The sequence below is a fragment of the Biomphalaria glabrata genome, chromosome 1 (genome assembly GCF_947242115.1).
Source record: "Biomphalaria glabrata chromosome 1, xgBioGlab47.1, whole genome shotgun sequence".
Lineage (NCBI taxonomy): Eukaryota > Metazoa > Mollusca > Gastropoda > Planorbidae > Biomphalaria > Biomphalaria glabrata.
Window position 1 is genome coordinate 36,659,768 of NC_074711.1, and position 22,269 is coordinate 36,682,036.

Consider the following 22,269-nt stretch of genomic DNA (forward strand, 5'->3'; position numbering starts at 1 on the left):
ATAAACAAATGAAATCATTAATGATGCGAAATACTATTAACATTTAATACTTGAAACAATGAAAGGAATAGTTTGCAAAATATTTACATCAAAGTCAAATACAACATGATACATATTTAGTCAAGTATATTTAGTCAATCACAATGTCAATAATCCAAAACAAACAACAGTCTATTTGGCTTGGTTGTTTCTCCACTCTACAGTACATTGAATTATAAGAGAAATGAAATTCTCTGACATGAAAAATCTTTTAAATTAAGTGATTTAAATTTTGAACTATTTATTTCAAGTTTCAATGAAATTTTCACTGAAATAATAAAAACCTGACATTACTGGTTTCTACTTTTCTGAGTGGTTTCTAATTTTCTGAGTGGTTTCTCTTTTTCTGCTTATCCAGCTCACAACGTTGATAATAGTTTTTTATTTTCTACATTACATTTAAAATACTAAAAAAAAATTTATGTAATAATAAACTTTTCAGACATTTTAAAATTAACATAATTAAACAATATAATAAAAGAAATATTTACATCAATGTTAAAGCTACAGAAGCTCAGATTTAAAATGATTTATTTAAATGAAAATTGTCATGTCTAATTTGTTACTGCAATCTTTTTTTTTTTTTTCTCTTGCTCTGGATTCTTATGATTGCATATATTTTACTTAGCCTGTATCATTTTTATTATTAATGTCATAAACATAGTTGATTATAGAGTGTACTGCTAGAAAAGAAAAAGCTTTGCAAAATAAAATTTCAGCTATTTCAATGCATGGTATTTTATGTAAATACGGTGATATGAAGAGCTTATCATTAAAATAATAATAATAATAATGCATTATCATATCATAGTGGGTTTTTCAAAATTTGTAACATTTTTGCAATCTTGATTATACTTAGACTACCCTTGATTCTCAAAGTATGAAATTTGAACTACACTGGCATAGAATAGGAAGTAGGCCTAGACGTTACTATATATACTATAAGATATGTATGTGAATGAATTAGGGGTAAATGTGTCTGATTTTTACAATGATCAATTTAATCATATCAAAATATTAGTTTCATTTACTCACAAATAATCTAGGAAGAGAAAAAAAGCAATAATTAAAAGCATAAACAGAGCAAATTAAATTTAAATGGTGTATATCCACACTGTTATAGTATGATACATTTTTAGATTTGTTCCTATTTTGATAAATCAGGACTTCTGAAACTCATGTCACATTACCAATTTTTTTTCAAACTGCATCTTTCCAAATAAAATTAGTTGCAATATAAATGTAGAGGGGTGGATACTTGTTCATGCCACACCGGCCACCTCAATATCCATGTGACCTTTTCCCACTTTATAGAAAAAAAAACAAGAAATAAATCTTCTTTAAACACAGTAGTGTTACAGGTTTTTAAAAATGAGAATATACAACAGACTTGGATCAGTATTTCATCAAAGCCAAATGCATATCCTGGCTCAAAAAAATGTGTGATCATAGTTTTTAATATCTATAAAGGCTGAAACCCATGATTCACACAGACAAATGTACCTAACAGAATCAAGATATAGATTGTCTCATTAACAACAATGAAAAATAAAATGTAATACAAAAACAGGGAAAATCACAACTTCTTGTGGAAATATTTTTTTTTTTAACTCTATAGTCTCTGCAAAATTTAAAACATTTAATTTTCTTTTTTTTCAAGCAGTATATCATTAAAATATTATTTTACTTAATCTTCTGTCAATTTTTCTTTTCTTTAACAAATCACTGTTGTTTTGTGGCTGTTTTAAGTCATGAAAATATTGTTCATTTAACTCTAAGAGATGATAGGTAAACTCTTGACACTTGGAATTTGAACAAAAGATAATTCATTTCTACTTCATACTGAGTATTAATTAAAACATAGTCTTGACAAATGTCACTGTTCTAGTCTTTAGCTTTATCTGTCTGGTACAAAATTTTATATATCCCTCTGCATTTCAATTCACAATAAATCTACAGAATTAAATAATATGAATTTTAAGTGATTAATTATTTTAGCTAGATCAAATTTTAAACTGAAACAAAAAATAAAAATATGATTTTTTTAGGCACGTTTGCACCAATGAAGTTTTTTTTGTTAACAAATACTGCATCTCTTTTCCTATTTCTTTTTATGTACACAATTAGTTAAAGTATAGAAATGAAGTTAGGCAACAGGATATAAGTTACTGCTTCCTGTTCCTGTTCTGGGATGTGTAGATACTGATAATGTATCTTCTGATGGGGCTACAATAGGTGTGTAAGCCCTACTAGCACTTGAAGTCACAGCTGTATTTGAGGGAGTACTTGATGCTGCAGCTGGATAAGAAGGAGGTGCTTGACTTGACCAGTAATCGCTCACAAATCCACTGCTTGGCCTGATTGCGTTGCTACCGTTGGAGGCATGATAGCTTGGAGTAAGCAGTGGTGCTGTCTCTTCATGCATGAGTACATATCGGTAGGAGCCTGTCTGCTCTCTATTGGGGCCTGTTGTAGAATCAGAAGTGGCAGACAGGCGCAAGGCTAGCACGTAGGCCAATACAAGAATGAATGAGACTGGACACAGAGCCCACATTATTATCTGATGACAAAAAAAATGTTTCTTTATTTAATTCAATCAATCTACATCCTTTCTTTTTTACTTCCCAACTTTCTCTCAGCCTGTCAGTCTCTCTTAATTAATAAAAATATCATGTGACTAGAATAAGTTATGTAACTGTCTTTATATAAGGGGGTATATAATATTTGATATATTATACAAAAAGTGTTTTAATACAAGTTAATTTCAAATTTTGTAACCAATATTATCTAAGATTGTTCTTGTGGAATCGATGTTATTCATGACCTGTCTCCTTGTCTTTCCTAGCAGACCATTTAAATAAAATGCTAAAGAGGGCAAGGATATATAGATCTAGTTATTTTAAAAGTATAAAAATTAGTGAATACAGCTTAATACATTACAAAAGACCAACTCTGATTTACCTGTTGTATCTCAAGCCTGTCTTTGTAAGTCATTAGGCTTATACCAGTAGTAGAAGGGAGATAATTGGCTGAATATGAACAGCTGTGGAGAAAAAAAGCAAATTTATTAATGAAAATAGTTTCAAAATCTTATTTAAAACTATATTGTTGTCACTGATACATAACAACAATATCATAAATATAAAGTAGTAAATAGTACATTTTCTTTATGATTATGTATCTATGTTTAATTAATGATGATATAATATAAATCGTATGTCTGAGATGTTGACTTATAGAGCTGTATTAAATGCATACATATTGTTATTACCTTTGATTGTACACTTGTTGCATTGAATCACACCACAACATGTAATGAACTGTGAACATACTGCTACCAAATGTTAGGACTGTACCAAATATCAACATCAGCAGTAGATTGCAATAAATGATACTTGACAGAGGAAAACAAAAAATCAATTGAATCAATAATATTCAAATAAAAAAATAATAAATAAAACATAATTTAAAAGCTTTTTAGGAAAAAAATGTTTAAATAAAATTTTTAGAAAATGATCATATATTTTTAACACATAATAGAACATTATTGAGTGCTAAGCTTATTAATGTACTACCATAAAAAAAAATAAAAAAAATTTAATTGACTTTAAATGTTTTAGAAAGAAAGTGTATATGTATTAGTTATATCATAAAAAAATGCCAACAACAGAGCTAGACATGCTGTAGATTAGAACCCATAGGGCACAAGACCCAGAGGAAAAGATAGTTAACTAGATGAAACTTCAAGGGCAGAAAATAGCTAGAAAAAGACTTGAGTCAAATGGCGTGTTTTTATCCAGGAAGACATGACAGATGATGATGAATATATTAAAATATGAAATAAAATAGTATGTTTAGATAGTATTACACATGGATAGCTTGCAATCAACATGTACAACTAAATTAACAAATATATATTGGTATGTTGTGTTAAGATAATAGAAAAGAGATTTCTGCTTAACCTGTAATTAAAGTACTGAATTCATGCACAGATATTAATAAAAATGAGTAATCTTTCACAAAATGCTTGTTGAATTTTTAACAATATAAATATTTAATAACTAACTGGAAATATATTAATTATTCGTTAAAAATGTCAAAGTATGCTTAGGACTATTTTAACAACATCACATGACACAAAAATAAACTTACCAAGTGTGAATCCAGCGTATATTAACAGTTACACACATCAGTAAGTTGATCAGAGAAATGCCACTCAAACCAAACACAACAAAGTCACAAACAGTTGGTAGACTATTATTCTATTAGATAAAACACCAATCTTTATTTTATTGACAAAAAATAGACGATTTAAAAATAAATCTTAAAGAAAAACCTATAGCACAACACTGTAATAATGAATTGGTTAAAATAGAAGTTTACTTATTTCAAAAATTAGTTAGAAAATTTTAAAAAAGAAAGTTCTTAGAAAATGTTTAAATTTTCTTTTGACAATGTGAATTTGGAGTATTAAAGCATTTAGATTAAACTTTTATTTATGCTTTTTTTTCACTTAATCATGTATGGAAGGGAATTTATAAAAAAAAAAGTTAATAAAAGATAAATTCTAATTTAATCTTGTATTTTAATAAGTGTTTTTAAAGTTAAATACAAATTTTTTGTTCAACTTAAACAATGTACTGTAAGTATTATACTATGTTCATCAAATAAAAAAAAAAAAAACAAAAAAACTTTCATATGCTCTACTAGTATTTCATTATTAAACTTAATATAAACTTAAAATAATAATTTACACTTAAATTAAAAACTAAATGACACATACTTGGACTTCCCCCCTCCCGACTAGAAACAACGATATGAATGACTCACAAAAATAATTCTACTTTGGTCCTTATTAAAAAGCTGAGGCAAACACTGATACACAGAATCCCAGCCAATGATAGAATAGATGCAAAGAAATCCAGCAGCTCCTGCCATGACCAAATGAAGCAAAGTCAGAAACGAGCGAAGGCAACAGTAAGCCATCTTCTTGTCTTCCTCTTCTCTGCTGGTTGGTCTGGAGGACTGAGTGTACCAATCACAGGGAATGTACCCACTTGGGGTGTAGGTCTTGAGTTGAACAACAGTATCTGCAGCTGGGACTAGAAAGGATTTTTGTTCATCGTAACCAGATGGCCACTCAATGGTTGATACGCTGGACCTTACTCTGGAGAATAAAAATAAAATGGTAAATGCAGTGGATGCCAATATTATGACAGAGAGCTCAAACAATAACCAGTATAGATGATGATTTGTTATTCAAATGATTAGGATGTGTAGTTCATTTAAAAATGTAGGCCTACAATTTGATTACATTTTCTTTCTTAGACTGTAAATTTTGTTTTGTAAAATAAATGTTATTAAAATAAAGACTAGATAAAATAAGACCAACAGTAGCAGTAACAGCCCCACTCTTTCATTTAGACATACACAATATTAAAACATTGATGCACTTGGTCATGGGTGATAACTTTGATGAAACATATTGGTAATTTGTTATACATTATTTAGATCAATTATTTGTTAATGGCCACTCTGATTCAGTGACTGATTGGAAGCACAATGGCTGAGTGGTTGAGCGCTTGTCTTCCAAACTGGGATTTTTAGTTTCTTTGGGCGCATCTGGGTTTACCCAGCTCTAATGGGTAAATGACATTAGTTGGGGAAAGGTAGAGGTAGTTGGTCGTTGTGCTGGCCAGACGACACCCTCATTAACCGTGGACCAGAGAAACAGACGATGACTTTTACATCATCTTCCACTATTTGCCAGGTCTGTAGAGGAGAGGGAACTTTCATTAATTTTATCCACAACGATGAGATATTGTCAGACGTCTATAGTCTATAGATCTAGATCTAGTACCTAACTTTGAAATAATGAGATCACTTCCGTGCAAAGTAAAACGATTGAGGAACACACGTTGGGTACCAAGCACAAAGCAACTTTAAAAACAATACATTCTATTATATGTGTGTATTTTTTAATAATATGTATTGGAATGGGGTAAAAGAGCCCAAACAATGTTCTGAGCAAATCCGGTCGTAAGTCATCCGTATAAAGAAACAAACTTATCAATTATTTCATTCTCGATTAGTTTTTTCTTTCTGATGAACTTTTTACTGTGTACTCAATAAGGCTCTCTCTAATGTTCCCTGATAAGGTAGCAGCAACATATAGGCCTACCACTACCAGTACCAATTGTGTCTATAAAGGTTAGTCGGGGTTGGCCTGTCATACGCATGTTGAAGTGATTATTTAGTCTGTTTTTTTTTGTGCACTACGGGACATGGAACAAAAGAAATATTATTTAATGCGATGGTTTTCAAAGACGCGTTCTATACAAGTCAGAGCATCTGGTGTTTTGGCTTCGTTGTACTCTTATCTTAATATCTTTACTCTATGTCAGTTTGCTATTATAGTTTGGTGGGGCAGCGATTTTATTTGTCTTGATTAGAGACTCTGAGGTAGTCAAGCTTGATCTGAGCGTAGGCTGTTGGCTTTGGATAGGCTGTATATGATTGTGGGCAGTGTGAGCCCGGATTTTATCACTGACATTGTGACCAAGGTGTGCCTATATGTTACGCCAGTAAATAAATGCATGTTCACTTAAACGAGTACTTAATATGAAATGTTGACTATTTGTTTCTATAATTGCTAGCTATGAACTCTCATTCATATCATGTCATTAAACATGTGTTACATTAAAGCTTGTTATTAAATACGGTACATTAGCCCATTGGTATTACTTATTTAACTTAACGTGCTAAGTTGTTAGACTGTCAGGGGTGCCCGGTCAGACGAGTTTAACATTTAACCCTGACATCAACGTCAATCCAAGACATAAATAATGGGAAAAATAAGCTAAATCTTTGTCTATGCTAATGGGATGGCTTCAGCAGACTCAGGAACATTTGGCTAAAGAGTCCATATTGAGATCTCTTTTCTGAATCAGTAAAACGTATAAACACTTCAAAATTATATTCTGTACAGAAATCAGTAAGTCTCTCTTAGCCAAAGACGCCTATAAAGAGAATCCACGACTATAGATAGACTCTGTAGACTTGCAGACAGTGTTAAGGCTGTACAGAGCCAAAGACAATGGCACATTCTTCAAGGCTCAGATGAAATAGGCCAGAGTTATAGTACTGGTCTGGTAAACCACTTGTTATTAAACAATGCGGTAACATAGTAAACATACATGACCATCACCCGTAGGGTTTACACTTAGGGTTATAAAAAAACAAAAAAAAAAAAACAAAAAAAAACGATCTTTTACTCAAACATAGTTAAATGATAATCATAATGGTAAAAAAAAAAGACTGAGCCCTTATTATTATATTTTCAAAACTGATGTTTATTATATTCCACGTAATGTATTTTAGTGCATCAAATTCCTATAGTGTTTGATAGTTGTTTAAATTAGGAGATTTGTTTTCTCTTGGTCCAAGAAAATATATACATATTCATTTACATAGGCAAAATAAGGTAACACACTGAATAGTAGTTTTTAGAAATGTAGCAAACGAGTGAGGAATGGCAAACGATTCTATCCAACAAATAATGTACAGATACAATTATAGGTGAGAGAAGTTATTAAACACGACATTTACAAATCTGTCAAAATATTTGTTTTAGCTCCAGAGCTTGTTGTATTTAGTTTATAAACAAAATCAGTAGCAAAACAATGTCGTCTAGGTACCGGGTAGTAAACTTGATAAACAAAATTGTAACCAGTACCCCACACATCTCTGACATGTTTGACATCTCTGACATGTTTGACATCTCTGACATGTTTGACATCTCTGACATGTTTGACATCTCTGACATGTTTGACATCTCTGACATGTTTGACATCTCTGACATGTTTGACATCTCTGACGTTTACGATATGGCATCCAATAAGTTCATTTAGAAATATTTATTTCTTGACTGAGATTAGACTAAATCCTTTATTGGTTTCGGAGTAAACAATGAGCTTTTGTATAGCTATAGAAAGGTTTTAATTTGATTGAATCATCCTCGGTCATCTATTGAACTATTAAACATATTAATTATTAAACTATTATGGCTTACCGTTTGAACGACTTCATATTTTGTTATTGCACAAGATTCTGCTGATTATTTTAAGTAGGCTCTGTTACTAAATACTCATTATACTGAGAATGTTTATGATCCGCATCATCTAATAGACTTTAGTGAACACGTGAGTTATATCATCCTAGTAACTTGCTATTAGCCACCACTTGGGCTATATCATCCTAGTAACTTGCTATTAGCCACCACTTGGGCTATATCATCCTAATAGCTTGACTTAAAAAAACACATGCGTAATTTCGTCCAAATAATTGGCATTCATATGCGTCCTATCGTCCTAACAAATTGATCACTGGCAATGTCCTGTCACTCACCACTTCCTACTTTGACCTGTGTTTACTGAACATGAATTGTAGTGGTCAAGATAACAACAGTATAGAACACTAAATTTTAGTCCTCGAAAACAAGAAATACTAGATCTTGTTCAATCTATCGACAGACTTGCAGTACACCAAGAATAAATAACGAATTTGTACGTGAAGTGTTTAGAAGACTGTTGTTAAACGTGGTGCATACATTGTGAACATAATCTAACAGAAGTTGGCGGAAGTTATGAGAGACTTAACACACGCCAATACACCAAGACACACACACACACATCTTTCTACGCCTGAGTGTGTTGGGTTAACTTGCACCTTTTTTTTTTACCTGGCGTATTTTCTTAAACACTATTACAAAGAAAAAAAAAAGGGGCTTTTGATTGTCGCCCCTTGCACATTACACCGCTAATGTCGCGTGCAGTGTGTGTCATGTTGCCGCGGTGGGAGGAGGGAGAGTAAACAAATTACATTGTGCACAAATAGTTAAGCGAAATTGAAAAGAAAAGTAATTTTAAAACTTGATTGTCAAAGTTTATTTAGTAAATTTGAAATACTCGAAACATGACACTCGAGATGTCTGTAACAATGGAAATATTGTTCTTTATGTATTTGTCTATTTAAAAAATATTTGCCTACTTAGCTGTTAAGTAAAACGACTGTATTGGCAAGAAAAACATAATCAATACTTTAAAAAAAATACAAAACTAAAGCTTATATTAAGTGCAATTGTATCAGTTAGTTTGTATCAGTCATGTAATTAATTTGTAATAGAACCTAATAACAATAATAAAGCTGTGCAATTAGAAATATTTTTACCAATTGTTTTTGTTAAACGCAATTTCATTCTATTAGCTTTCTTAATGCGCTTCGATCCTATCACTAGTCTGGACCAGTTGGGGAAAGGGAAGAGGAAGAAGTAAGCGGGTATCTGTGTCAATGTTACCGTCATCGCTTTTTAAATGCATTAAAACCAAACAAAATTGTAAGACTTCAATTCGACCTCGAGGACTCAAGCCTCCTCAAGGGACTAATTCATCTTATAGCACCACATCTGTCAAGTACAATTTCTATCCCTTGTCCGATAAAAAACAAAATAATTACTAATATTTACTTGACTAATTGGTTAATCTTTGAAACTGATAATTGTTTTGTCAGGTACAAGAAATAATTGTGCACAAATTTCAACTTGATCCGAGATGGGGTGTGGGAGAAATAAAGTGTATAAACTTTTTACCAGACAGACAGACAGAGTTGATAACAGCTTTGTAAAAAGGATGGAGATCTATCGCTAGCGGTGGAGGTGCAAAGGTCGGCCTCACATCTTTTTTTTTTTGACAAAGGTTTAAAAAAAACATTTACAATAGAGCTTATAAGAAATTAGTCAGGGGGGGTTCGAAATTAGATTATTTTAGTGTGTAAACAAGACGGTGGTCTAAGGTGCATTAAAATGCAGAACCAATGAGTGCACTCCACTCTTTGCTACTCTTCCTTTGACTAAACTATACTTTTATTTTTTTTTTACTATATTGGTATTGCCGTAGAGAGTTTGCCTCCTGACGTTGTGTCTTAACTCTTTCACTGCAAATTATTTAGACAAACAAAAATCTTCAGGGTGGTTAGAGTTACTAAAACTAACCTTATTTTTATTTTATTTTATTATATAATTGAACATATTTGATTTAATTTTAAAAGAATATAAGTCTCCACCAGCAGCGCTAGCGAAGTTACTCCAAGAGAGTAACTGGAAGAGTTTAGTTAAAACGAAATTCCCCATTTCAGACCTTGTCTTTACTAGGATTCAAACCTGGGACCCCCGATTTGGAAGCCAAGCACCTTACCACTCAGTCATCACGCCTCCTAACATTGCGTCTACCCCCCCCCCACCCCTTTACATTTTCTTTGTGTAAATAGTAGAGCTACCGTAATGGAAACAACAAGATTTAGGAATTACGTAAAGAGAGATTGCTTTAAATTAGTCTGTATGAAGGCAATTAAGGTCCTTCTCCCTCTCACACCCCACACACAGGCATTGGGTCCCCCATTCTCCCTTACAAAAACGCTTCTGTCCATAAGCAGCTTATTTCAAGTGTCCATCTGTCGATCAACTTTCACATATTAGTCACGTCATTCATACTTTATCCAAAACACAGTAACAGGCAAGCATGGGCGTAAACCCATAGGCTACTGAAGGTGGAGACTGAGGATTTACTCACGGCCTTATTGAACTAAATCTCATATTTCTTAGTGTTGATCTTTAGTGGATGAGGGTTAGTGCTAGTGCAGGGGCCGGCAACCTTTTGAGTCGGAAGAGCCAAAAATTACAATTTCCATTTTTGAAAGTTTTTAAAGAGCCACAAAGTTTTTTTCTTGCCAACTATAAATAGTACTCGCATAAATAAAGTTCTTTGATAAAGAAAAAAGAATCTATATATTAATAAGAAAATATCTATTTATTTATATATGATTAGTGTTTTTCACAACAAATTAGATAATATATTTATGGAATTATTAAATAATTACTTATTATGTAAGTAAATAAATTAAAAGAATTAAGCAATTACATACAACACTAACTTGTACTTCAATAACAAAATAATTGAGCAAACAAATTCAATGGCAGCGATGGCTTTGGTTTTAGAAAGTTTGTATACATTTGCCTTATAACTTGTTGTTTTTAGTTTCAAACACGACTCTAAATTTTCATTTGTTAGTTGGCTTTTTACTTTACTTTTAATTATATTCATGTAAGAGAATCCTTGCTTGAATATAGTTAGCACTCCTATTGCCAAACTTTTCACCTCACTGTAGCAATATGGAAGACAGTTCCATGTGCCTCATCTCGCGGCATTTATTGGAAAGCTGTCCACTTTTGTTGCGTTACGTACAAACATTTTTGGACCTTCAACTCTTCCAACTTGCTTTTCAAATCTGTAAATTCTCCACTCCAAAAAGCTTTTCTTTTTAAAGTCCAGTATCAATTCCAAATGGCTTAATTTGGATTTTCTTACTATTTGTGTTGAGGATATTTATTAGGAATACTAGAATGGTTTTGTTGGTTTTGAGATGCTCAAATGTATCAGCGAATTCATCTGCATTTTTTAAAAATAACCCTGCTAAAGTAGTTTCTGTCAACTGGTTTTATCGCAATATTGCTTTAGAAAGTGAAAATAAAGTCATTTGCCGCCCTGAATAAGTAAAGTTTCCCTTTCGGACCTTGCGATCTATAGGGCAGATGATGTAAAGGTCATCTTTTTCTGTTGCCCACGGTTAACGAGGGTGTCATGTGGCCAGCACAACGACCAACCGCCTTTATTTTTATGGATTTAGAAGCGCCTAAAATACTCAGAGACTAAAAATCCCTGTCTTCACCAAGATTCTAACATGGGACTCCGGTTTGGAAGCCAAGCGCTTTACTGCTCAGCCACCGCTCTGATCTTCTACCAAAACATCGGCTGGGTTTTCATTTTCTTGTTTACTTTTGCTGATATATCCATCATGGAGTAACATTTTTGCAACCATTTGTCGTTCTCTAATTCAGGGTGATTAATACCTTTATCATTTAGGAATGTATTTATTTCATTCAAGCACAAAGCTGGAAGTTTCAACACCATACCCGTAGAAAGCCATAGCACATTATTGGGAAGAAGAAGGTCGGAATAATGAGTCTCGTTTCAGAATTCTTTAAACTGACGATGCTAGAGTGCTATTGACCAGCACTTCTTGCTGGAGTAAGCAGTGAAACGTAAGAAATGCGTGGAGACTCGCAGATTCTCTTTTAATTTTTTCCTGTCATACTTCTGGCTCCATCAGTTGCTATTGAAACGAGTTTATTTAAATCGATCTTATTGTCTTCAAATCAATTTTGCACGGCGTTCGCTAAATCTTCTCCTCTAGTTTTTCACGAGAGCGCTAACAATGCTTGGGAAGACATATACCTGAAAGAAATCTAACTTGTTCCGTGTCTTTTATGTCGCAAGAATTATCTAAATCATTGATAAGGCAGAAGAAAATTGAATATTCCATTTGCAAATATGTTACATTTGAAGATATGGGGAGGGTTGCAATGAAAATCAAGTACAAGTGTCTGAGAGATAGTATCGGTGCCAAATCTTACTTAATCGATTCAATTTTTTTTCGATGAAATAAATAATATTTGGGTATGGAACTAAAGAGCCGCAGCTTAACTTCCAAAGAGCCGCATGTGGCTCGTGAGCCGCAGGTTGCCGACCCCTGTGCTAGTGTAACAGTCTACTTATGCTAAAGGCACTGGTGACTGAAGTGTATTGAAAACAAAAACAGCTATAACACTTTAAAAAGAAATTTGTATTGTTAAAACTTTGCAAACCAACTTTAAAAAAAAAATCAAAAGAAATTGAAAAAGAAAAAAAAATTACAAGAAATGAAAACGATTATTCCCCTTGTTCTTGTTTTGACCTTCGTGTTAAAAAAAAACTAAAGGAAAGACAAACGCTCAAGACATGTAAACACCATTGACATTGGATCACAATGTGAGCCAAGGTTGAGTTCTTAAAGGGTTAACATTACCAGACAATGAAGCAAACAAGATCAAAGAGCTAAGAGTGGTCCTCTTGGCTCATCAGAGTCATTCTCACGCTGAACATTGGAATCTTTCAGAAGCACAGAAGAGACAACAAGAAGGGGACATCAGTAAAGTTAATTTTGGATTGGAAAAACACTTCTTAAAGTATACTAACCATGTTTGTTTTCACCGTGGCTTTGCTCTGTTTTTTTCTTTCTGTTTCTTTTTCTATAAAAGGTGTCTATACTGTTTTAATAGTTGAAAATCTACGTCAAGATGCTTCATTGATATAAATCTAGTGAACTCTCTTGTTGTAGGGCAACTGGACATACCTTAAGATCACCGCTATTATCTAAGGATTCGTCAAACTGTTTTGATTTCTATAAAGGACATCGATCCATACATACATACATATGCATACATACATATATACTCCTTACATTCTACTTTATAAATTAAATGTACAGTTACATTGTCTAGGCAAGTAACTTAGAAATATGGAATTTTGACAACTTTTAGTTACATAATCGTATTCATCTGACGGATGAGTATTGATGTTAAATGTGTATTTACAGTATCATGACCAAGCAGTTGTATAATCAAAGTAAAACGTAGGATATTCAAACAATCACTTCAGAATTAAAAAAAAACACACTATTTTTTTTACAAGACTATGTGTTTTCTCAAATAATAATTTAAAAAGAAAAATGTAGACTTTTAATGTATCACTTGTATGCCTCTAAAAAGACAATATCTATTGGAAAGCATAGTTTTAGAAAATTTTGTTACATCAGTTTGCAAGGAATACAAATAGTTACAGAAATATTCTCTCACGGCAAACTTTATTTACAGGTAAAACAAAAATTCGAAATGCTCCTTCCCCCCCCCCTTTTTTTTTAAATATAGAAATCCTGTTGTACCCAACAAATATTTACTTTGGCAATTTGAATAACCATTTTGTTTGTGTGAGAGGCGTTTCCTAGGGTTTTCGTGTTCAAAACACTCCTGGACCTTCTTTTGTCATCATAAAGTTGTCAATTAGTCAAGAAAGTTTTTTGATGAAAAAAAAAACAGTTTCCGACCTCCCTACCAACTTCTGAATGTCAGGATTCAAAATGACCCAACATTACTGCACAGCACGCAAGTCAAATATTCCATCCCATGGTCACATACAAACTTTTTTTTACAGACAGACAGACAGAGTGAGTTGGTGATTAATTATTTCGTTTGACACGTTTTTTCAGCCACTACCCTTTCTCGGATCAAGTTGAAATTTTGCATAATAATTCATAGTGGATAACAATATATAAAAGAAAGGGAGCTAAACACTGTAATTATCAGATAATGGCATAAATAAGATGTGCTTTGCCTTAGATAAGCTTTGGTTATAAAAAGTATTCTTTTTTCTATTACTTGTTTCCCATAAAGATGAAAGTATATTTTATTTGTAGCTATAACTCTTCATTAAAGTAAAAACGACTTTATCAAATCTATGTTTGAAAAATGGAGTAACGTTCTTAGAACTGCGTAATAAGACTACACTCTTTTACGCGAGGCGTCTGCAACATTATAAATTAAAAAACATTTCAAAGAGTCGTTTCAAGACGTCATAGCCGATGCGATTCTAGAATCTACATGACGTCTTTCTAACGCCAGTAACGTGTCAAATTTCTCCCGAGTAACGTGTCATCGTTCTGTTAACTACTTTAGCATGAACAAAACAGTGTCGCTACGTAACTCTAACTGAACGTGAGAGGACGACACGATCAAGGCAAACGTTCCTGTCCTACTGTCTCGGCAGTCTGTCACTTGAATCAGATCGTCCCTCTCTCTTTCGTATTAACTTGGTTTGATCTGCCTTCTTTCTACTAAGAGAAGTGAGTTATAGGCGCCAGGTGAATTAATTTCTGATGCTCAGAATGCAGATAAGCACTTAGTTTCAATATAGACCATTCGATATAGAAGGCCTGAACACTGATCTGCAACGTCACAACTTGTGGGCATTTTAGACCAATAGCTAGTTGTCATGTCGTACAGACCTGTGACATGGCTACGAGCTATTGGTCTAAGCTGCCCACAGGTTGTGACGTTGCAGGTCAGTTTTCATAACGATTGGTCTCGCTTCAACCCAGGCGCCGCTGGGGAAGATTTAGCTTGCAAAGTGGGTTACGAACTTAATTTTTTTTCGTGGTCATTGGGATGGGGGGGGGGGTGGCGAGGGTCATTAGTTAGAGAAACACTGGAGAATAAAATAAGATTTGAAGCCAAATATCTCCAGGCTGTATAATTTGAGTCTAGATGTAAATATCTTACTAAAATGGAGACATTTTTTTCAAACTATGCAAGACTATAAAAGTTAAGAAATTATCCAACAGATTATCATGAGTAAATGGCTCTAATTGTTTGGAATTTTATAAACTGAACATATTTAATGTTTCCTTTGTTTTCTAGAAAGTTCAAATGGTTAAGAGATGTAAATGTATATTAGAATATTGAAGTATTGAACATTAAAGACTGAAAAATAGTTTTAGAAACAATCTTAAAACCACATTATTTAATATAAAAAAAAATTCAAACATTTTCTTTGTATCCAAAATTTATACATTGAGCTTTATTATTAATAAAGACTAAAATGAACGATTTATAATGCAAAGGAGAATTGTACATAACAATTTAATGTGGGGAAAAAAAGTAATCCCGCAAAGAAGAACCCAAGCCCAACAAGTAAAACTGAGGTATCCTAAACAAATCAGAATCAACTGACAATTTAAGAAATGTTTCATAAACTTTAGTTAGGATGTGACATAATAAAATGATAGTCTTCAATGTCTACTTATTTCAAAACGAAGTCTCTGTTCATTAATTGTTATGTTTATTACCAGTACTGAAGTCCTTCGAAGAGTGGGTCCGCAAAGCATCCATACAATCCTGATGCAGTCCCATCTGCGATGGGCAGGACACGTCTGCAGAATGGAAGACCACCGCATCCCTAAATGACTCTTGTATGGTCAACAAGCGAAAGAAAGCGCTAGCAAAATGGTCAAAGAAACCACTTCAGGGAATCCCTCAAAGCTTCTCTGAAGGCGTTCGGCATTGACCCAGCCACCTGGGAGACAGAGGCACACGACAGAGCACCATGGCGTCGCGCTGTGAATACTGGCGCACAGGTTGCTGAGGAAAAGAGAACAACGCTGGCAGAAGAAAAACGCCAGAGAACAAAAGCAAGGCAAACGACAATAGCTCCAGCTGGAATAACCTGCCCAGTGTGCAGCCGAACATTTCGGGCTCACATAGGTCTCACCAGCCACACGAGGAGGCATAAAACCCCAGCGCAATGCCCTCAGCCCCCTGGATGACAAAGTGGTCATCATCGAATCACGATGGAGGAACTATATATATATATACATGTTTAATTGTCTACAGTAATTTATTTATTCTCTGTGAAAACGGAACGCATTACTTATACTTTTTTTTAAAATATTTTTTTTCAAACTTCTGTAGGAAATTTTCAACGTTCTGTTGCGCTATAAAACATGATTGGTAAGTGTTATCTTTGGGTAACAAAACAACAATACAGATAGACAAAAAGTACGCTGTACTCAAGACAAAACATCAATAATGCTAAAGACAAAACATCACTAATATTGTACTCAAGACAAAACATTAATTATGCCCAAAAGTACGTAAGACAAATAATGTACCCTCAAGACACAGAAGGACTATTGTGGACATGAATAGATAGTTTTTTTGGCATTGATTTCATCAATTCTATTATTCGTTTCCTTCTTAGACTTTTGTGAAAATAATGTCCACCTTGCACTCCGTGCTTATTTTTCATTGTTGTTTGTTCTTCTTTGTTTTTACAATTTCTCTATGCAAGTCCATGGAGCCTTGAACCAGTAGCCTGGAACGTTGATATCAAAAATGTCACTAAAGATTTTCCTAGAACTGTAACCATGGGCGTAGCCAGGGGGGGGGTTCTTGGGGTTCAACCCCCCCCTTGAAATGAAATCTCCCCCCCCCCCCGCAGGGGGGGCGGAGACGGAATTAAGTGACTGATTTTTGCTTTCATTTTGTTTATTTTAGGTGAGATTTTAATACTAAATCATCACTTACCACAGCACAGCCGAGGAGGTTTTGAGTTAAAAACCCTCTACCAGGGGGTTTTGAGTTTAAAACACCCTACCAGGGGGTTTTGAAATTTAAAAAAAACCCTAACAGGGGGTTTTCAGATACTAATCCCTCTACCAGGGGGTTTTGAGTTTAAAACCCCCTACCAGAGGTTTTCGCAGTTAAATCCCCCTCTTCTATAAAACAAAAAAAAAATGCAAACAATAATCCCCAAATTCCAATAGCACAGTTAAGGAAGATTTTGATTTTAAAACCCCCTCCAAAATTTACGATAAACCCCCTCTTCAATATAAAAAAAGCAAATTACACATTCAAAATTCTATGAGCGTAGCCAAAGGGGTTTTGAGTTTAACCCCCCCTCCAGTTGAGGTTTGAAGCTATAAAGTACCTCTTCAATATAAAAAAAAGCAAATTACACATTATAAAATCTATGAGCGTAGCCAAAGGGGTTTTGAGTTGATGGCTTTTTCTTTAAAGTTTAAAACCCCTCCAGATGGTTTTGAGTTTAAAATTCCCCTACAGAGCGTTTAGAGTTGAAAACCTCTCTCTTCAATATTATTTTAAAGCAAACTAAAGTCACCAAATTCTATGATCGTAGCTTAATGGGGTTTTAAATTAAAAAAAACAACAACAAAAAAAACTCCAGAGATTTATTGGTTTAAAACCCCTCAACAAATGATTTGACGAAAAAGCTTTCCTTTTCGATATTAAATCTAAAGCGAAATACAGGCATGTAATTCCAAGAGCGTAGTCAAGAAAGGTTACTAATTTCTACCAGTGGCTTGGGCACCATTAATAGGCCTAAAGTGTGAATAGTCTTCTGCCGAAATAGAAAAACATTAAATGTGGCTCAACAAAGACAGATTTTAGGAGTCAGTTGTAGATATCGGGTCTAAATCAAAGAAATCATATGCCGAACTGTGAGTCAAATCCTTAGTAAGGTTGTGACAGAGCGTCGCATGGGGTTTAGCGGGACATGTTCTGCGACAAAATGAATTACGCAAAATAAAAGTTAGGGAAACAGCTTGTCGGAAAATGCGCCGAACGGCGCGAGAGGGTCTAAGTCAGTAAGAATAGCACATTAGGTTTTTGAAATAAAACTTTTTAATAGCAAGATAATGCACTGTAGATACCTCAGAATATGCATTTTGTTGGCTTTCAATACCAGAAATAGTGCTCGGCGGCGGGGCTTCGCCCCGCGTTGGTGGAGCGCTGCGAGCTTCCCCAGGCCTCCTTGCTGGCAAGGGCGGGGAGTCTACAATAAACAATAAACGTCTTCCGAAAGGGTCAGAATGTAATAAAGATTAATTATATACACACACACATATATATAATTTTTTTCCGCGGGGGGGGGGAGCGGGGGGAATCCCCCCCCAAAACCCCTCCCGAAAAAAAATCCTGGCTACGCCCATGACTGTAACAGTTGATGTAAATCGCTGAGAAAAGAATTATTAGCTCGTTGGTTACACTGGGAAAACTCTAGTTTGACCTTTATAATTTTTCAAAGTAAAAAAAAATTAATTAAATTTGGCTAGAGAACTAAAAGTAGATCTAATTCCAACATCAGTCTAAAAAGGACTATATTGCATTCTTGAATAAAATAGTCATAACTAGTGCTTTTGGGAATTTCTGAATGTAAAGTGTTTTTATATGAAGAGTTTAATAAAATTTCTATTTTTTTTTTATGTAACTTTAACTAGTTATTAGAAAAACCGTAAAAAAAAAAAAAAAAAAAAACGACAACGTCAGCCGAAGTGTTTGTTTGTCTGTTTTACATATTTCGGATGTTCCTTCAGAGTTGAAGATAATTACTTCCTAGTCCAAACCTCCCGCAAAACGATGGGGGATGGGAGCGGGCAGGGTTTGAACCCGTGATCATCGATAAATCTGAACGACAGTCCAGCGCGCAAACCGCACGACAAGGCAGCCACCATGTGTACTGATAACTGAGTTTTTTTATTAAATGTAAAGTTCGTTAAATTTTATTGATAGATTGTCTAGGCTTTGCTTATATTTTTATGTAAATCTTATATAGATTACATCTAGATACTAGATGTAGAAGTAGATCGAGATCTAGACTAGATAAAAGCTAAAGTCATGATCTAGTTTCTAAATAGGATTTCTGTATAATGAAAGTAACGTTACCAAGAAATTTATGAAAAATTCCACAATGCCAGCTGGTCTAAGAAGTAGCACCAGGAGCTGACGGGGTCCCAATTATGAGTTCGATACCCAGCTTTAGCTAAAAAATGTTTTTTAATTTTTAATTAATTTTTCTGTAATCTGTAATATTCAAAGTTGTATAGTGGAGGTTTAGTCTTTTTTTAAAATTTATTTTAAAATATTTTTCTTGTTATATTACTGAGAGAGTGACATATCTCTCAAATGATTTTTTTAAAATAGTGTGCTACATAGAAATCAGCGAAAGTGGTTATTGTGTGTTTAAAAGTCAATCGTTATCGGATAGCCCAAAAGGAATTTTGTTTTAGATATTCTTCATAACATATGCATATAATAGTTAAAACAGCTTGGCCACCAGAGTTTTAAAAATACTATATCTTAAAGTACCAAAGACAAGAAATAAGTGACCCATGCTACCAGAAGCTGACCTCTATTTGACATGCAGAATTGGGAGATCAGAAGGTTATGAAGTAATTTTAAGCGGTTGTTGCTAATAAATAGGGCAGGTCACGTAAAGAGCTGTACATAGCACGAGGAAGATGTAGTGTAGAAACAAACTATTAAAAGACATGAGACATGTCTCGTTGTTCTTCAATAGCCAGAGAACAACTTTAGTGGGGAAAAACTCAATTGATCTATGTCTTCTAGAGATATTTTTTTTTCTTTTACAATACCTCTATTCAAATCACAACTTCATGGAGGGAAGACGGACGGTTAAACCTGGAACAAGGACACTAATCTCAACATTTTCATAAATTTTACAACTGATTTATATTGCTGAGAAAATGATAACTAGCTCGTTGGCCACACTGGGAAAACTCTGGTTTGACTGTTATAATTTTTTAAAGCAAAACAAAAAAAAAGAAAGAAATTTAAATATGACTATAAAAAACAGTAGTCAGCAGTAGAGTACCGATAACTGAGTTATTTATTAAACTAAATGTTGCTTTCAGTTTGTTGATAGATAATCTAAGTTTTTCTTGTATTTTTACATACTCTAATATAGATAACATCTAGATTCTAGATATAGTAGATCTAAATCAGAACTAGATCTTTCGAGCTTTAAATCAGAAGTTTAGGTAGATCTAGTTCTAGATGTCTATATAATGAAAGTACCAATAAATAACATTAAAAAAAAAACACATAATTGTAGCTTTAGTTCAGCGACTAACGTAGTTTGGACATTGAGCTTAGATTGTTTTTTGTTTTTTTTTTAAATTGTATAACATAATGAATTTCATAGCTCTTACAATTTAAAACAAAATTTCTTATTTCAAATGCTAGGACAAATTCGTACAAGTGCTTCTTCTTCCCTTGTGCTATTAGTGCATGGGGTGACTTGTCTGAATCTGCCGGGAAAACCAACGACCTTAGCAGAGTTTAAGTCTCTTATTAACTTATGAGACTAGATTAACACGAATACACCTTTTAAAAGAGCGTCTGAAATTTATAAGATAAGATTAACAACAACATGCTGACAGCAATATAGAATGAAATTCACTTATACAATTTTTAAATGTGATTTCTATGTATTAGCCAATATAAGTTCGGTTATATTTAATGTCACAGGAATATGTTTAAAATGATAAAGCTACATAATCGAATGGCACAGTAGGACTTTTAAACACTCAAAGTGCCAACTTTTGATTCTATTGTTATTAGTCATTCTATTTATAATCTTCTGAAAAGAAAACGTGAATTTTAATGAATAAAATAACCAGCAACTTCTGTTGTTTTTTTAATAGAGAATTAAAAAAAAACTGGAATAAAGGAAATACAAGAAGACAAATAAGAAAAGCAAATTTGATCATGTCTGATGTGGTAAAAAAAGGAGTACCCATAAAATTTATTACGTAATTTTAAAGCCTCTTCTGATAATACATGTAGATCAACATCTATTTATATACATTTACTTGTATTGCAAAAAGGCACACATACACATCAGGGCCGACCATACGCATAGGGCCTTCGATTGGTGAGGTTCTATCTGGTATCTTTCTAGTGTTACAGTGGCGAAAATTGTTCCCAATGTTATTGTTGGAGTACAACAGGTCTTAAATATTTTGCATAATTTTATTTTTTATATTTCATTCGTGGCCACCAAATTCATTTTGCCTTGTGCCTCCAATTCTCTAAGGCCGGCCCTGATGCAACGAAAGTAAACCGTACTTAAATGTTTTTGTTTTTGAACTATTATATTGAAGACAATACTTCTTGTCAATCCTATCATATAGATCTAGGCCTACCTCTTGCGCTAGACTAAAATTTGAAGTTAAAAACTACATATAGTGGAAGAAGCACTTTCTGGGCATCGAGTCTTTTTATTATTAAAGGTTACAGAAAATCGCAGTAGGCCTACATTGTATGAAAAAAAAGGGGAAAAAAAGAGAAAAGAATAGACTTCGCAAAGCAAATATTGAATGCTTACCTTGCTAGTTAAGTGTGAGTAGAAATGTGTACAACTGACCTGTAGTCAGGTGTAAATTCAATGTCATTATCTTAGCGAAACAAATAGAGTTTCTAAGAAAAGAAAACTGAAAACAAAGAGTTCAAACACACACACACACACACTCATTAAGCGCAGGTCTACGAGACTATAGATCTAAGTATAGTTTCACACGATATGTTATCAATGTACACAGGCACAGCTTGCTATCAAATCACAAGAACACTGCAATAACAGATCAAGCTAACCCTATACATGTACCTGTCAGACGATATTTCTCGTGAACTAACAACACATTGGAACCGTGTTTTGACCTAGTTAGATAAGTGCCACTATCAGTTAGATTTCACAAGGATGCTCAGTGTGTCGCTCTTTAGTCTGGTGTTAAATAACAATGTGGAGTTATATTAATTGTATTGGATTGAAATGTGTTTGCATTTAAAGAATCCAGAATTTTTTTTTTAAACCTGTCTCTCAAAATATGATTTTCCGTGTAATACTATAATAAATGAATTTAAAA

The 22,269-nt window shown here is 33.6% G+C and overlaps 1 protein-coding gene across 4 annotated transcripts; it reads right to left on the reverse strand.

Moving 5' to 3' along the window:
- Nucleotides 1–21: 21 nt before the first annotated feature.
- On the reverse strand, nucleotides 22–22,093 carry LOC106062054 (uncharacterized). Of its 4 annotated transcripts, none has more exons than XM_056034678.1 (6): nucleotides 22,011–22,093; nucleotides 4,870–5,206; nucleotides 4,192–4,301; nucleotides 3,311–3,433; nucleotides 3,001–3,082; nucleotides 22–2,599 (listed from the first exon to the last, which is right to left on the reverse strand). In XM_056034678.1, exons 2-6 carry the CDS (start codon nucleotides 5,023–5,025, stop codon nucleotides 2,186–2,188), a joined length of 885 nt encoding a protein of 294 aa, XP_055890653.1. In that variant the 5' UTR covers nucleotides 5,026–5,206; nucleotides 22,011–22,093; the 3' UTR covers nucleotides 22–2,185. The 4 variants fall into 4 exon arrangements, with proteins under 4 accessions (XP_055890653.1, XP_055890646.1, XP_055890642.1 ...); XM_056034671.1 differs by lacking the exon at nucleotides 22,011–22,093 and adding an exon at nucleotides 21,732–21,992; XM_056034667.1 differs by lacking the exon at nucleotides 22,011–22,093 and adding an exon at nucleotides 8,111–8,678.
- Nucleotides 22,094–22,269: the final 176 nt, after the last annotated feature.

Coding starts and splice junctions, on each gene's coding strand:
- LOC106062054 (XM_056034667.1), bottom strand. Junction 3,434..4,191: donor ATACGCTGGATTCACACTTG/GTAAGTTTATTT, acceptor TCCTCTGTCAAG/TATCATTTATTGCAATCTAC. Junction 3,083..3,310: donor CAACAAGTGTACAATCAAAG/GTAATAACAATA, acceptor TTTTCTCCACAG/CTGTTCATATTCAGCCAATT.